Below are 18,871 nucleotides of genomic sequence, written 5' to 3'. Positions count from 1 at the left end.
GTCCTTTCTCAAGGTGTTGTATACAACGTTCCTATGTATTGAACTGTTGTATTGGAACAACATCGACTTGCTTCCATCCTAAGTTGTGACTGAGAGCCTGGTCGACGTAAGCGTTGACACGCACACATGAGAAAGGCTGTACGTTACATCAGATAATTTGTGTTTAAAAACAAACATAAATTGGGTCTTTCTCATAATATTAATAACTTTATCTCTTCAGCCTCAATAATGTTATTAATGTCATCACACCGGAAGGCCCCACACGACGTGAGGGATACAACTTAAAACATCTTGCTTTACTAGCTTTTATAAAAGCTATTGTTCCGTTGGTAATATTTACCTGTTGGTGCCCAGACCACGTGCCCAGAGCTCCCGTGTCCTCACCACACGTGCCCAGAGCTCCCGTGTCCTCACCACACGTGCCCAGAGCTCCCGTGTCCTCGTTACACGTACCCACAGCTCCCGTGTCCTCACTACACGTGCCCAGAGCTCCCGTGTCCTCACCACACGTGCCCAGAGCTCCCGTGTCCTCGTTACACGTACCCACAGCTCCCGTGTCCTCACCACACGTGCCCAGAGCTCCCGTGTCCTCACCACACGTGCCCAGAGCTCCCGTGTCCTCACCACACGTGCCCAGAGCTCCCGTGTCCTCACTACACGTGCCCAGAGCTCTAGTGTCCTCACCACACGTGCCCAGAGCTCCCGTGTCCTCACCACACGTGCCCAGAGCTCCCGTGTCCTCACCACACGTGCCCAGAGCTCCCGTGTCCTCACCACACGTGGCCACAGCTCCCGTGTCCTCACTACACGTGCCCAGAGCTCTAGTGTCCTCACCACACGTGCCCAGAGTTCCAGTGCCCTCACTACACGTGCCCAGAGCTCTAGTGTCCTCACCACACGTGCCCACAGCACTAGTGTCCTCACCACACGTGCCCACAGCACTAGTGTCCTCACCACACGTGCCCAGAGCTCCCGTGTCCTCACCACACGTGCCCACAGCTCCCGTGTCCTCACTACACGTGTCCACAGCTCCCGTGTCCTCACCACACGTGCCCATAGCTCCCGTGTCCTCACCACACGTGCCCACAGCTCCCGTGTCCTCATTACACGTGTCCACAGCTCCCGTGTCCTCACTACACGTGTCCACAGCTCCCGTGTCCTCACTACACGTGTCCACAGCTCCCGTGTCCTCACCACACGTGTCCACAGCTCCCGTGTCCTCACTACACGTGTCCACAGCTCCCGTGTCCTCACTACACGTGTCCACAGCTCCCGTGTCCTCACCACACGTGCCCACAGCTCCCGTGTCCTCACTACACGTGCCCACAGCTCCCGTGTCCTCACTACACGTGTCCACAGCTCCCGTGTCCTCACTACACGTGTCCACAGCTCCCGTGTCCTCACTACACGTGCCCACAGCTCCCGTGTCCTCACTACACGTGCCCACAGCTCCCGTGTCCTCACTACACGTGTCCACAGCTCCCGTGTCCTCACCACACGTGTCCGTGATAAGCACCCACCAGTGTAAGGACGTATCAATAAACACAAATTATAATTGAATTCAACTGTGTTTTACCGGATCTTAGCCAAGAGTTCAAGGTATCCCAAGGTACACCAAGGTATTCCAAGGTATTCCAAGGTATACCTACTGTAGGCAGGCATGCAATTGCAACCCTTCCGTCACCGCCCACTCGACGGGAGTCGGGCCAATCACAGACAATGTCACATATCATTTAGGCAACCAATCACCCATAGGATGGTTAAGGCATCTGTAAGATGCAGAACTAATGAACAAATCCACAAGGGCCGTGACGAGGATTCGAACCTACGTCCGAGAGCATCCCAGACGCTGCCTTACGTCCCAATAGCGTCTGGGATGCTCTCGGACGTAGGTTCGAATCCTCGGCACGTCCTTTGTGGATTTGTTCATTTGATGCATCAGGCTATTGTGATTTCTGTGTGTAATGCAGAACTAATACCTATGCTTATTTATATGTTGTTGTTGTTGTTTAAGATTCGCTACCTGGAACAAAGTTCCAAGTAGCACGGTCTATGGCGAGCCCGTCCTATTTATATGTATACCCGAGTATTAGGGGAGAAAAATATAAAACATTGTTGGTGTGTAGTATTTTTAGAGCACAAAGCATGTCAGGAAAGGCGACGACACACTTGTGACTGGACCCGTTATTAAATAATCATGTATGTAAATAATATACTAAACATTAAAATAATAACATTATTAGCGTCCTCGTTGGTAGGGTCCACCTGGGGGAAGGTTTTGTTTAACACACACGAGCTCTAGTTGGTCACACTACTAATGTAAAACAGTTGGTAACGGGTCCTGTAATGTGGGGGGATATGTGTTATAATATGTGTAACAGGTAATATGTGTAACACACACACACACACACACACACACACACACACACACACACACACACACACACACACACACACACACACACACCACTGTCTGCCTGCAAATCAATGACCCATCACCCCAACGAAGATGTCTGCAGGGTGACCCGACGATAGCCCGCTAACATCTACATGAATATCACCACCACCAGCATAAATACCAGCCAGAATATCAGACTGTTTGTATGGGCCAGAGCACTGACACCACACAGGTGTGAAGACAACATTGCAGCAGGAACATCACGAGGATGTAGCAACATAACCCAACACGCGCGGAGCTGGAGGAGAACAGGCCGCTCTTCGTGTACATATGGTCGGAGGGCGAGGCGAGGAAGGAGGGGGTGAGGGAGAGTAGGAATGGCAAGGAGGGAGCGGAGGAGAGAGAGGGAAGGGATGGAAGAGGGGTGGAAAGGATGAGAGGGAGGACAGATCACGGTCATCTACACAAACATCAGCAGCATCAGCGGCATACAGTGACGCTCAGACCCACTTATCACGGATTATCGCCACCCACCTCCACCCACCGCCCAATAATCGGACTCATCCTAGATTACCGCGTATTAACTCGCTCGCGGCAGACGGTGGCGGCATTGAGCGCTGGGCGGCAGGTGGCGGCGGCGGTGGCGGCAAAGCGGGAGTATTCGACGCGCCGCACAGCGCACCAGCACGTCGAAACCCCACCCCTCCCCGCCCCTAGCGGTCCCTCCTACCTCCCCCCTGGTACCTAGAGCCTCTACAGCAGGTCCCACCTCCTGTAGAGGCCCAACCCACCCTTCCAGCAGTAAATCCTGCCTGCATATTGCTACTTGAGTATCCCCAAGAATTCCCTACCCCACCACACTGCACACTGTACTTCACAAGGATCCCGGGGAGAGGTACAGGCCCTGGTAGGCCCTGGTAGACCTTGATAGGCCTTGTTTGCCTACCATGAACACCCCCACAGGTACAGCGGCCAGAACGCAGTCGTGGGAGTGTGTCCAATATACTATCACCTTTAATGTGGCAACTTGTCAAGTTTTAAGTGTATCTACTTACACAAGGCACACATGTCTCTATACCACACTTGCACATGTCTCTATAATACACTTGCACATGTCTATAAATTACTATTAAATTGCTAAGGCTCTGCAATTGCTTATCTATGATAATTATCAACATATAATTACTAGCAGTCTGTAGTTACTAGCAAACGGTCGCTAGTAGATATTTATAAGTAGCCATAATCTATAGATACTAGAAGTAAATAATTACTTGTAGTTAATAATTATTAATTAACATTATAATTATTAATAATAATTATTGTTAATTATTAACATTCAATAGTTAACAATTGCTACTATCTACAACTGGTATACTTATCTAAACTCTAGTTTACCACTAGAGTTTAGTTTAAGCAACACCACTCGAATCTAGTTTAGTAATATAGTTTACAGAAGCGGTGCCTATAGGCGCTATAGTAGTCAATACTTGATACTAGTCTATATAGTTAATATCACACACACAACTAATTGTAGGCAAAGATTACTAGCAAACCGAGACAATTAACACAAATCCTACATATTTCCTTCGTGAATATGTGTCTGTATTGCACGCGTACATAACGAACACATTTGGGTTCTCGCTAATTAACTAGGCCACATCCAGAGCCAGTCATTGTGGCAAAACATTCTTAACTCGAACAAATCCACAAGGGCCGTGACGAGGATTCGAACCTGCGTCCGGGAGCATCCAAGACACTGCCTTAATCGACTAAGCTACGACAGGGTAAAAGGGTTTAAAACAAAGTTCTACTGAACTTTCCATACGTTCAAAGTGCTCAACATCTGCAAAATGATATCACAATGTGTATCTATGAGGAAATATTAAGGCCTTGCAATAGGATATCACTAGGCGCGCCCTGGGGATATGGGTTCCATTCCATTCAAGTATGTTTATTGAGACAAGAAAAAATACATCTCAAAGGGATAGAGTAGCTTAGGCTCTTTCTACCCTCCTCCTTCCATCCCATTGTGTCTACTTAATGCTTAGTACATTAAGGAAATTCAAGTAAGCTTTAAAAGCCAATGGCCACGAAGTATCCCTGACACTTGGCAGTGTTGTATACTCTCTACCGGTGATAATGCATAACCCGATTGGCTAAACTTAATTGGATTAAATATTTAAACAACGGTATTAGCTAATGTTGCATCAATTAATTAAGCTTGAAATCTGCGGTAATCAGATTTGTGTAGAGTATGAGTGACTGTAAGGATAGATTTGATCTTTACTGAACATTTGGTTATATTCTGACTTTATTACAATACAGACAGTACGCGCGTTCAGATGACGTAGGAAGGCACTGATAGCGGCGTATATACGCTCACGAACGGTAACAACACATAAATGGTATTAAAACACACAGACAGTCAGGTCTGGGGATGGCCTCGTGGCTGAGTGGACAGCGTTCGGGGGTCTTAGTCCTACGCGCCCGGGTTCGATTCCCGGGTCGTCCCAAAGTTTCTTGCTATACTACACCCTATTGAGCTCTTTCATCAGCAAACATAGAGAAGGAGTATATCCCTCTGGTAGATGTTTTACATAAATACGATTACACTATGCAAAGATTTTTTATATAAATACGATTACACTATGCAAAGATTAAGTCACAATAATGTGACTGAAATGTGACTGAAACAAACAACTGAACCTACACATGTGAGAGGCATGAAAGTGGCAACGTTTCGGTCCTTTCTGGGCGCGAAATGTCGCCACTTTTATTCCACATGTGTGGGTCTGTTTGTTTAAGATTACTCCAATTTTTTTACCCATGTGTGATTCTGTTGGTGACATCTCGTCATGTGAGAGAGAGGTACCACCTCTGGTGCAATTGTAGGGACCCACAGCCTCGAAGAAGAAAATAAAGAGTATTCAGAGAAGACCTTGTAGATTATCACTGAACACTTTAATCTTTTCTTCTCCTACCACCCCTATTATTTTTATATATATTTTGTTTTATTTTATTATATTTTATTGCAATGCTACAGTTAATATATATATATATATATATATATATATATATATATATATATATATATATATATATATGTCGTACCTAGTAGCCAGAACGCACTTCTCAGCCTACTATACAAGGCCCGATTTGCCTAATAAGCCAAGTTTTCATGAATTAATTGTTTTTCGACTACCTAACCTACCTAACCTAACCTAACCCAACTTTTTCTGCCACCTAACCTAACCTAACCTATAAAGATAGGTTAGGTTAGGTTAGGTAGGGTTGGTTAGGTTCGGTCATATATCTACGTTAATTTTAACTCCAATAAAAAAAAATTGACCTCATACATAATGAAATGGGTAGCTTTATCATTTCATAAGAAAAAAAATAGAGGAAATATATTAATTCAGGAAAACTTGGCTTATTAGGCAAATCGGGCCTTGCATAGTAGGCTGAGAAGTGCGTTCTGGCTACTAGGTACGACATATATATATATATATATATATATATATATATATATATATATATATATATATATATATATATATATATTCTCCCATATAGCAAAATCATACACTCAAGTTTGTGTACAAGGTCGGGGGAAGATCCATCAAACTGTGGCACAAGTGTACGACCTTGGCATGCAAAAACCTCTTACCATATACATCCGTCTTTGTCTCAGAAGGAAACAATTACAATTTACGAATATCTGTAAATGCAAGATCTTAGACCCTTGAAGAACGGAGGCGCTCTTACTGGCAAGATCACATTACCAAGTTTCCGTCTCTGTCTTGGATAAGAAACTGTACTTGAAAGTTTGTCTTACGTGTCATAGGCATGAAGAATATATTTCCAGTTTTATCTGTTGACGGCCTAGAGTACAAATATATTTTAATGTCATTTCGTCAGTGGTAAGAATATATTTCCCTGAAACCATTCGCCAACTGTAAGAATACATATTCTTTACCTATTCCTCCATTATTACAAAAAAATTGGTAGTTGACACTACTGGTAGTTCTTGTACGAATCGCACTGAGGGGTGACCTGGCTGTCAGCAGGTAACCACTCAGGTAATATCACACAACAGGTCACGTTAGTCGTGGGAATTAATGAAGATGGGGCTTAGCTGTCGAACCTCACCTGAAGATAGGTAAGGTAATTAACCTACCATCACCTGACACAGCGCCGGTGCCGGCTAACATGGGTCAACAGCCAGAGACTACCACCTAACAAGCACTGTGAGGTTATTTACAACAATAATAACCATAGATTGTGTAATTTTCAAAGCTCGTAAACTACTCGTAAACTTGTAAACAAAGCCGCTGTCATTGTTGAAAGATGTACAGGGTTCGAATATATATATATTATATATATATATATATATATTATATATATATATATATATATATATATATATATATATATATATATATATATATATATATATATATAGGGGTGACCTGGCTGTCAGAGAGAGAGAGAGAGAGAGAGAGAGAGAGAGAGAGAGAGAGAGAGAGAGAGAGAGAGAGAGAGAGAGAGAGAGAGAGAGAGAGAGAGAGAGAGAGAGAGAGAGAGAGAGAGAGAGAGAGAGAGAGAGAGAGAGAGAGAGAGAGAGAGAGAGAGAGAGAGAGAGAGAGAGAGAGAGAGAGAGAGAGAGAGAGAGAGAGAGAGAGAGCGAGAGAGAGAGAGAGAGAGAGAGAGAGAGAGAGAGAGAGAGAGAGAGAGAGAGAGAGAGAGAGAGAGAGAGAGAGAGAGAGAGAGAGAGAGAGAGAGAGAGAGAGAGAGAGAGCGAGAGAGAGAGAGAGAGAGAGAGAGAGAGAGAGAGAGAGAGAGAGAGAGAGAGAGAGAGAGAGAGAGAGAGAGAGAGAGAGAGAGAGAGCCCCACCGACGCCGCAATAGCCACAATGCAGACAAAAATGGTTGGCAGTGGAAGGTAGAGAAGATGGGGGAAGGAAGAGGGAGGGAGGTAGGGAAGGAGAAGAGACCAATGGATGAGGGAGGGTGGATGGTTGGCGAGGATAGAGGGTAGATGGAAGGGAGAGTGGAGGAGGGGCGTCATCAGGCGAGCCAGCCCTCCCCCCATGATCTTATTACGACTAACGAACCATTCGGGGGTCGATCCAGATGTTGGTCCTGTGTGCTGACGGTCCTGTACACTACCTCCGTCCCTCTACACTACTCTACACCACCACTATTCTCCCTCACTATCACCACACTCCCTCACTACCATCACTCTCCCTCACTACCACCACACTCCCTCACTACCACCACTCTCCCTCACTACCACCACACTCCCTCACCACCACCACTCTCCCTCACTACCACCACTCTCCCTCACTACCACCACACTCCCTCACCACCACCACACTCCCTCACTACCACCACACTCCCTCACTACCACCACTCTCCACCACCACCACACTCCCTCACTACCACCACTCTCCCTCACCACCACCACACTCCCTCACTACCACCACTCTCCACCACCACCACCAACAGCGCTGTGGTCACCAACTAATCTATAATATCATCCAGTAACCAACGGAATAATGTGGAGGGATCTTCAGAAATACCGAGGGATTGAGGGGGGTAAAAATTTGACAAGTTGCCGGCTTCCTGCGCCCCATCGGGGCCACTAGACATGGTGCCTCCTTCAGGTAAATTCAGGTAAAATGTATTTATTCCTAAACAAATGTAATACTGGCACACAGAACTATGCATCAGCTTATATCAACAACTCATCAATGCCACGAAGACTACCTTACATATAAATTATCATCTACACTTAACAAATTGTCGATAGAGCTTTGGCCTCACACACTTGTGGTCCGAGGTTCGAATCTCCTACAGCCCAGGTGAATGGTCTAACTTACATTCACCAAGGGGCCAGATTCACGAAGCAGTTTCGCAAGCACTTACGAACCTGTACATCTTTTCTCAATCTTTGGTGGTTTTGTTTACAATTATTAAACAGTTAATGAGCTCCGAAGCGCCAGGAGGCTGTTTATAACAATAACAACAGTTGATTGGGAAGTTTTCATGCTTGTAAACTGTTTAATAAATGTAACCAAAGCCGTCAAAGATTGAGGAAAGATGTACACGTTCGTAAGTACTTGTGTAACTGCTTCTGGCTCCCTGATTGACAAAAAATACCCACTGAATAGAGTACCGACCTTCATTCAGTAACTAATTACAGACTATCCGTTCAGCTGTAGATAAAATCTAAAAGAAAGTTGTTTATTTAGATTTAGAAGTTGTGTTAGTTATGTAAACCAATCAATACAGTTGAGGCTGGAGTGAAGAGGTATACAGCCGTGATAAACTTAAGAGTTTACATTTAGAGCGGTGAAACTTATATTGGCAAAACATATTCCATAAAATTACAATGATGAGAATATTAATTGAAAGATAAGAATAAACTAATTATACCAAGAAATATAAATTTGCACAGCTTATTGGATCTTGTTAAATACATCGAATACACGTCAATCATACACGAAACTGTTCGCCAACAGATTAAAAAAATCTCCCTAATCTTACCCAACCTAAGCTAACCTAACCCAGCCTAGCCTAACCTAACCTAACCCAGCCTAGCCTAACTAGCCTAGCCTAGCCTAACCTAACGTAACCCAACAAGTCTAACCTAACCTAACCTAATATACTTATGGTAAAATATACTTTAGGTAAAATACACTTTAGATAGAGTTTGCTTTTGGGTAAAATATACTTTAGGTCAAATATATTTTTGGTAAAATATACTTTAAGTCAAATATATTTTTGGCAAAATATACTTTAGATCGAATATATTTCTGGTAAAATATACGTTTGGCATTAATGCGTTTGACAACATATATTTTCAGTAAACCAAAATAAAGCTACGAAAAAAACTGAGGCTCTTAACAGGGAGAAAACAGTGGAGGGGGCGCTTGCCCCCCCCCCCCCCCGACACTAAGATACCCAATATTTCCGTTTCCGACAGGTACTTATCTTCCTATTCCTACCCCAACCACTTGGGCATAACAAGTAATGGGAGCAGTGGTAATGGAGGAGACTCCAAACCTTGATGAAGTTAGTCAGGAGTATCTGAGCAACAAGCCCACTTTAACATCCTTCAGGGAAGCATCTACAATGCGCTCAGTGTAGAACAAAATCTTGTACAGAGCTTTCATGTTTAATGATGAATTTAGTAGAAAGTAGCTTTGCTAGCCTAAGCTTGTGTACTGTGCCTGTCTGTGTGGTCTTGCACACACACACACACACACACACACACACACACATACACACACACACACACACACACACACACACACACACACACACACACTACGTTTTGTTTTGCTGAGTAATGTGTTGTGAAGCGGTTTGTAGCATACTTAGTGATTGATCCCCCGAAGTGTGTGCACCGTTTAGGATCGTATGCTAAGTGCACATAGTGGCTGACGACCAGTGAGGAAGATAGGAACGAATGTTACCAGGAGCACGTGGAGACAACAGGAGCACGTGGAGACAACATTGATACCAGAGAGAGGAGAGGGCAAGCGACCAACCCCGTCATAAGGACATCTCTTCAAACTCACCTAGGCGTGCTTGCTCGGGGTGAGCTGACGGTAGGTACCCCTCTCTAGGTCATCAATAAGGTGTACAGAGTGACTTAAAATACCTAATTTAAAGTAGGTCTCAATATCTCAAATATACAACTCCGTGGCTCACTTGGGTGGTACTTGGGTGGGGCTTGACACATGATACCCTGGTGACCGCTCACCATCTCACCCCACACCTTCCCACGCCTTACACTGCCCCAAGACACCCCCCTACCCCTCCCCCTATACACAAACACCCCCGCACCCAACACACACACACACATACACACGCACACGCACACGCACACACGCACACGCGCACACACGCACACGCACACGCACACACGCACACGCACGCACACAAAGACACACACGGACACACACACACACGCACACACACACGCACATACAGACGCACACACAGGTCAAGCGGGATGGTAAGACAACAGAATGAAGCTGGAGGAGAGGGACTGGACGAGTCATTCATGGAGATGATTGCTAAGGCATGGAAGGAAGTCAGTGGGGAATTGAAGGACCTGAGGGAAACTATATGTAAGCTGCAGATAGAACTAAGTGCAGCACAAGAGGAGATAAAAAGCCTAAAAACAGGCCCTCCTCAGACTCTGGCCCAGGGGACCAACCCCCAGGTGCCAGGAGATGTAGCTATGGCAGGGACCCCTACAATTGGCCCAACCTTTGCTGAGATGCTCAAGAGCCCAGGAGCAATGTCCACAGTCAAGGATGTTGTAATGAAAGCAGTAACCTCACAGGAGGCAGCTAGATGCACAAGCCAGCTAATGGAAAGGAAAAGAGCTGTAGTAGTGGTAGGTGTGAAGGAACAAGAGGGCTCCACAAGGGAGGAAACGAGGACTAAAGACAAAGCTGCAGTGGCAGGGATATTAAAGGAGATAGGAATGGAAGGGGCTGAACGAGACATAGAACAGTTTTTCCGGATTGGCCAGTACAACAGAGACAAAAAAAGATTGATCAAGGTAGTATTCAAGAGCGAGGACATCAAAGAGGACATTCTAGTAAGGAAGAACAAACTGAGGCATGCAAGGAACTACAAAGAGGTATATGTTCAGAGGGACATGACCAGAGACGAGATAGTAAGGGCAGCAGATGCAAGGAAAAGGCGCAAGGAGAGGGAAGAGAGCCAGGGAACCTCAGCCTCCAACCCACCAATCCCAGAGGGGAGTGGGGAACCCCAATCCAGCAACCCAGGAACCCCAGGGGGGAATGCAACACCCCAGTCCACCACCCAATAGGGCCCTCTCTACCCCCCAGCACAAACCCTTCCTTGCCCCTGCATAATGCCCATCATGAAACCCAAATCCTCCCCCTCCCCTTACCCCAAGTAGCCCCTGCTTTCCCAACCCCTGGTCTTCTCCCTGCCCCAAGCAGGCCTGAGCAAGACCAAAGCCCTCTATCCCCCACTCCACCTCCCTCCAAACCCCTGTCAACTACACCGCAGGAGGGCGTGCCCTCTCCCCAAGCAATCCCTGCTCCCTCACCCCCAGGACTTCTTCCTGACCCAAGCAGGCCTGAGGAAGACCTAAGCCCTCCACCCCCCACCCCACCTCCCCCTGAACCCCTGGCAACTACCTCACAGGAGGAGGAGCCTACCCAAGTAGCAAGGACCATAGAACAACCTCCTACACTTGTAGGGAGTGTGGGTGAAATTGGATATAAGAAAGTGAGCTTCAAGGTAATGTACTCAAACATTGATGGGATTACCAATAAAGCAAGTGAACTGGCAGAAAGGGTGCAAGAAGAAAACCCTGATGTAATAGGACTAACAGAAACAAAATTGTCAGGAGTCATAACAGATGCTGTGTTTCCAAAGGACTACTATATAGTAAGGAAAGAGAGGGAAGGGAGAGGAGGTGGAGGAGTGGCCCTGCTGATAAGGAAGGACTGGAGTTTTGATGAGATGGAAATTCCGGGCTGTGACGGATTCAGAGATTACATAACAGGAACTATAACAATGGGTGGACCTAAGATAATAGTGACAGTCATTTACAACCCTCCCCTAAATGACAGAAGACCTAGACAGGAGTTTGATAGGAACAACATGGCAACTATTAATATAATAGAGAGAGCAGCTTCAGTTGCCTGCAGGAATGGCTCAAGACTCTTAATCATGGGTGATTTCAACCATGGAAAGATAGACTGGGAGAATGGGGACCCACATGGTGGTGCAGATACGTGGCGAGCTAAACTCTTGGAAGTGGCAACAAGGAATTTTCTGAGCCAGCATGTCAAGGAACCCACAAGAATGAGAGGCAATGATGAACCAGCTAGACTCGACTTAATATTCACCCTAAATGAGTCAGAAATAAGGGAAGTCAAAGTTGAAGCCCCCATAGGAATGAGTGACCACAGTGTACTGACCTTTGAGTACTTGGTGGAGGTAGGGATAACCTATCCAAGGATGGGAGTGGAGGGGAAAAGACTGAATTACCGAAGAGGAAAATATGACGAGATGAGGAACTTCCTAATGGGAATACCATGGGAAACAGAACTTAGAGACAAGAATGTGCAGGTCATGATGGATATTGTCACCCAAAAGTGCCAGGAAGCTGCAGACAGGTTTATCCCCGTCCAAAAGGAGAAAAACGAAAAACAACAGAAAAACCCATGGTTCAACCAGGAATGTAAGGTAGCGAAACAACTGAGTAAAAGAACATGGAGAAACTACAGAAATAACAGAACACCAGAGAGCAGGGAGAGGTACCAGAGGGCCAGAAATGAGTACATCAGAGTGAGGAGGGAAGCAGAGAGACAGTTTGAAAATGACATCGCGAGTAAAGCCAAGACCCAACCAAAGCTGCTCCACAGCCATATCAGGAGGAAAACAGCAGTGAAGGAACAAGTGATGAAGCTGCGGAAAGGGGAGAACAGATACACAGAGAATGACAAGGAGGTGTGTGAAGAACTCAACAAGAGATTCCAGGAGGTCTTCACAATAGAACAAGGAGAAGCCCCTGCACTAAATGAGGAGGCGGCAACCTTGGAAACCTTGGAGGAATTTGACCTCACCAGTGATGAGGTCAAAAGGTGTCTGCTGGAGCTAGATGTGACAAAGGCTGTTGGGCCTGATAGAATCTCACCATGGATACTAAAGGAAGGTGCAGAAGCACTAAGTGTGCCACTCTCTATGGTGTATAACAGGTCACTGGAAACAGGAGACTTACCAGAAAGTTGGAAGACAGCTAACGTGGTCCCAATATACAAAAAGGGTGACAGACAAGAGGCACTGAATTACAGGCCAGTTTCCTTAACTTGTATACCATGCAAGGTGCTGGAGAAGATCGTGAGGAAAAGGCTCGTAGAGCATCTGGAGGGAAATAACTTTGTAACGCACCACCAACATGGGTTCAGAGATGGTAAATCGTGCCTCACAGGGTTAATAGAATTTTATGACCAGGCAACGAAAATTAGGCAGGAAAGAGAAGGGTGGGCCGACTGCATTTTCCTGGATTGCCAAAAAGCCTTCGACACAGTACCCCATAAAAGGCTGTTAAAAAAGTTGGAGCAACAGGCAGGAGTAAAAGGGAAGGTGCTCCAGTGGATAAGGGAGTACTTAAGCAACAGGAAACAGCGAGTAACGGTGAGGGGGAAGACATCAGAGTGGCGAGATGTCACCAGCGGAGTCCCACAGGGCTCAGTACTTGGACCCATCCTGTTTCTAATATATGTGAACGATCTTCCAGAGGGTATAGACTCATTCCTCTCGATGTTTGCTGATGATGCAAAAATTATGAGAAGAATCAAGACGGATGAAGATAGACAGAGACTACAGGATGACCTGGATAAACTGGAGGAATGGTCTAGAAAATGGCTGCTGAAGTTCAACTCTGGAAAGTGTAAGGTGATGAAATTAGGCGAAGGGAGCAGGAGGCTGAACACAAGGTATCATCTGGGAGGGGAAATCCTGCAAGAATCAAATAGAGAGAAGGATCTGGGGGTTGATATCACACCGAACCTGTCCCCAGAGGCCCACATCAAAAGAATATCATCAGCGGCATATGCTAGACTGGCCAACATAAGAACTGCCTTCAGAAACTTGTGTAAGGAATCTTTCAGAACCCTGTATACCACTTATGTAAGACCAATCCTGGAGTATGCAGCTCCAGCCTGGAGTCCATACCTAGTTAAACACAAGACAAAGTTAGAGAAGATTCAGCGGTATGCCACCAGGCTCGTCCCGGAACTGAGAGGATTGAGCTACGAGGAAAGGCTAAAGGAGCTGAACCTCACATCCCTGGAAAACAGAAGAGTAAGGGGAGACATGATAACCACCTACAAAATTCTCAGGGGAATTGACAGGGTGGACAAAGACAAACTCTTCAGCACGGGTGGGACACGAACAAGGGGACACAGGTGGAAACTTAGTACCCAGATGAGCCACAGAGACGTTAGAAAGAATTTTTTCAGTGTCAGAGTAGTTAATAAATGGAATGCACTAGGAAGTGATGTGGTGGAGGCTGACTCCATACACAGTTTCAAATGTAGGTATGATAGAGCCCAGTAGGCTCAGGAATCTGTACACCAGTTGATTGACAGTTGAGAGGCGGGACCAAAGAGCCAAAGCTCAACCCCCGCAAGCACAATTAGGTGAGTACAATTAGGTGAGTACACACACACACACACACACACACACACTAGTTTCAAAGCGTTATATGACAAAGAGTACTAGGAAGACGGGACACCACGAGCGTAGCTCTCATCCTGTAACTACACTAAGGTTAGAGTAAGGTTAACACACACACACACACACACACAGCTAACAATAACAGTTTAAACAACCCACAATAACGTGATAAGACTCTGTCATGAACTGGACGACAATGAACCACTTTACGGTCAACACCAACTGTTGAACTTCCCCCTAACACAATAAAACTCCAAACTTCACTGTTGTGTAGCAGTGTCTCAACGCACACATATGCATACTAATCACTCACAATAAGAGCGAAAATCCCCATAATTACCTCAGACTCATTAAACCTTACAGTCCCCACACTTGTGTCTGTATGACGCTCACAGTATGACACCTGTATGTGTCTGTATGACACCTGTATGTGTCTGTATGACACCTGTATGTGTCTGTATGACACCTGTATGTGTCTGTATGACACCTGTATGTGTCTGTATGACACCTATATGTGTCTGTATGACACCTGTATGTGTCTGTATGACACCTGTATGTGTCTGTATGACACCTGTATGTGTCTGTATGACGCTCACAGTATGACACCTGTATGACACCTGTATGTGTCTGTATGACACCTGTATGTGTCTGTATGACACCTGTATGTGTCTGTATGACACCTGTATGTGTCTGTATGACACCTGTATGTGTCTGTATGACACCTGTATGTGTCTGTATGACACCTGTATGTGTCTGTATGACACCTGTATGTGTCTGTATGACACCTGTATGTGTCTGTATGACACCTGTATGTGTCTGTATGACACCTGTATGTGTCTGTATGACACCTGTATGTGTCTGTATGACACCTGTATGTGTCTGTATGACACCTGTATGTGTCTGTATGACACCTGTATGTGTCTGTATGACGCTCACAGTATGACACCTGTATGTGTCTGTATGACACCTGTATGTGTCTGTATGACACCTGTATGTGTCTGTATGACACCTGTCCCGCCATGTTGAAAATGTTTCAATATTTGCAATATTCCGGCAAAGGGAGGGAGGGGAATTATCAGGGGAAAACGTCAAGTTATTACGACTATATAGCACTTGGAAGGGATCTGGATAAGGATTTGGGATGGGACGGGGGGAAGGAATGGTGGTCGGGGATTGAACGCCGACCTGCATGAAGTGAGACCGTCGCTCTACCGTCCAGCGCATACTAGACATCATTGATGTATATACATGTGTGAGCAGAATAAACACTGACTATAAGTAGCCAACAATATCTAAAAAATTATATATCAGTTTATAATTTGTATAGTTTTGATTTATATATTTTATTTTATATATTTTTATATTTCTATGTATATTATATAATACTTTAGGTATATTGTTATCTTAGTTATCCCATGTTCTTTTCATCGGCATCTTAGTTATAATAATAAGAATTATACGTTATAGATATATCTATTAAAACATATATAATGTTTTATCTGATCATTAATATCTGTAACTCTATAGCAGAAGCTAGTTCAACTCTCATATTTTTCATAACTTTACGTCATTTATCAATTATATGAGCTACAAGTGTTATCTTGATTTGAAAACGACATGGTGACAAAAGTTAATGACCCACTATAACTGTTGCATAGCCATGGTGACAAGTTAAGGACCCACCATAACTGTTGCATAGCCATGGTGACAAGTTAAGGACCCACCATAACTGTTGCATAGCCATGGTGACAAGTTAAGGACCCACCATAACTGTTGCATAGCCATGGTGACACAAGTTAATGACCCACCATAACTGTTGCATAGCCATGGTGACACAAGTTAATGACCCACCATAACTGTTGCATAGCCATGGTGACAAGTTAAGGACCCACCATAACTGTTGCATAGCCATGGTGACAAGTTAATGACCCACCATAAATGTTGCATAGTCATGGTGACAAAAGTTAATGACCCACCATAACTGTTGCATAGCCATGGTGACAAAAGTTAATGACCCACCATAACTGTTGCATAGCCATGGTGACAAAAGTTAATGACCCGCCATAACTGTTGCATAGCCATGGTGACAAAAGTTAAGGACCCACCATAAATGTTGCATAGCCATGGTGACAAGTTAAGGACCCACCATAACTGTTGCATAGCCATGGTGACACAAGTTAATGACCCACCATAACTGTTGCATAGCCATGGTGACACAAGTTAATGACCCACCATAACTGTTGCATAGCCATGGTGACAAGTTAATGACCCACCATAACTGTTGCATAGTCATGGTGACAAAAGTTAATGACCCACCATAACTGTTGCATAGCCATGGTGACAAAAGTTAATGACCCACCATAACTGTTGCATAGCCATGGTGACAAAAGTTAATGACCCACCATAAATGTTGCATAGCAATATAAGAATGGGAAACAACAAAGACATTACGTGATCAGGCTCGGGGGTAAACAAGATGTGTCTCAGAAAATGCCACCATCCAAGTAATTGGGGCACCATTCCTTTCCCTCCGTCCCATCCCAAATCCTTATCCTGACCCCTTCCAAGTGCTATACAGTCGTAATGGCTAGACGCTTTCTCCTGACAGTTCCCTTCAGAAAATGACAAGACCTGGCATGGGTGACGTCACGTGACACGGGATGACTGATAAGACAAATAATGCCAATAAAGTCGGGAAAACAAATAAGTCTTTAGAAACTGAGGTTCCAATATTATTCCTCGGTGCATCTCCTTGTTTAAGTCGTCTCGAAATACCTTACGTAGAACAGTAAATACAACACTCTAAAATATTCTTAATTCAGCTCGTCCTCCTAAGATTTCCCAACGTCAAGAAACTGACGTACTAAAGTGCCCTTTATCCTAACCTACCTGAGGACCCAAAACAGAAAACGGGACAGTATATCAATTTTGCGAGCCGCTATACCATTTTCTAGACCATTTTTTGCCCTTAGAGTATACGTCAAAATGCGACGTTCTATTAAGACAGGTTGCTTAATTATTGCATATGATGTGCTCAATATGCAACAAAATTGTCCAAGCCACGATACTCACAATCTTCTATGATAGGCTGTGGTAGGCTACTATGGAATATATATGGTAGACAAATGTATATAGGATATATTTGCTCTATATCCTTGAGTTAAACGTCCATGCACATCTTTACACACAGAAATCACAATTGCGTGATGCATCAAATGAACATATCCACAAGGGCCGGATTAAGGCAGTGTCTGGGATGCTCTCGGACGCAAGTTCGAATCATTTTCACGGCCCTTGTGGATTTGTTCATGCGCATCTTTTTCCTGTCACATGACAATACTAAACCCATTTCTCTGGCCCCACTGAGTGGATAGAACCCACTGTTCGAGCTCAATCACCAATCCCAACTCCAATCCCAATCCCATTACTCCATAATCAACACAAACACTTCTCTCAAGCTGAAGAAAATGGGACAACATCCATAAGTGTTCACTAGTGTCACATATCCCACGAGTGTGTAACACCCACCACTCAAGTGCTACGATCCACTCGAGAGACTCGAGTGCACTTCACCACCTCAACATGCCTTCCAAATCCCAGTAATCCCCTTAGCTGGCTCTTTGAGAACGGGCGATTTACAAAGGATTACCAATTCGAGTTGATTACAAATCGTGTATTGATTTTTTTATGTACTGATTGGGGGGGGGGGATTAAGGAACGATATACTGGCAGCTTGCTATTGTTAACCCGTTATTGTATAGCATACATATACATATACACACACATATACGAACGATATTAACCTGTTTTTGTATAGCATACATGTACGTACGATATTAACCTATTTTTGTATAGCATACATATACGTACGATATGTATCCACATGCACCTGATGTGGATACATATCGTACTGTGTATCATTATCATATTGATAACCTGTGTATCATACGGTGATCAATTTTTCCTGAGAGCAACTTTTGTAAATATTGATAAATTTATTATAGTATGTGTCTGGTGGCAAGGATATCACACAGGTGGGATAACCAGTAACACCATGGCAACACTGGCAATGATAACAAGTAACACCATGGCAACACAGAGATGGGATGTGTGTGTGTGTGTTTGATGTCACATATGTGCTATTAATTAATTGCCCTCTACCTCTCAAGTCCATTGCACATCTTCAAGTCACATTCTCTACCACTTGAGTCCATTCCCCGTATCTTG

At 44.7% G+C, this 18,871-nt stretch overlaps 1 protein-coding gene across 1 annotated transcript in view; it reads left to right on the top strand.

Annotated features, from left to right (window-relative positions):
• LOC123746913 (homeobox protein unc-42) overlaps window positions 1–18,871 on the top strand; it is a 64,838-nt gene that overhangs the window by 11,308 nt on the left and 34,659 nt on the right. Inside the window, exon 2 of the mRNA XM_069319520.1 lies at window positions 1,587–1,639. Within this exon, the coding sequence (XP_069175621.1) occupies window positions 1,587–1,639 (53 nt within the window). The remainder of the gene's footprint in view (window positions 1–1,586; window positions 1,640–18,871) is intronic.

This window comes from Procambarus clarkii, chromosome 93, assembly GCF_040958095.1.
Source record: "Procambarus clarkii isolate CNS0578487 chromosome 93, FALCON_Pclarkii_2.0, whole genome shotgun sequence".
Taxonomy (NCBI): Eukaryota; Metazoa; Arthropoda; class Malacostraca; order Decapoda; family Cambaridae; genus Procambarus; species Procambarus clarkii.
The sequence above is the reverse complement of the archived record's forward strand: the minus strand, read 5'-3'. Positions and strand labels throughout refer to the sequence as shown.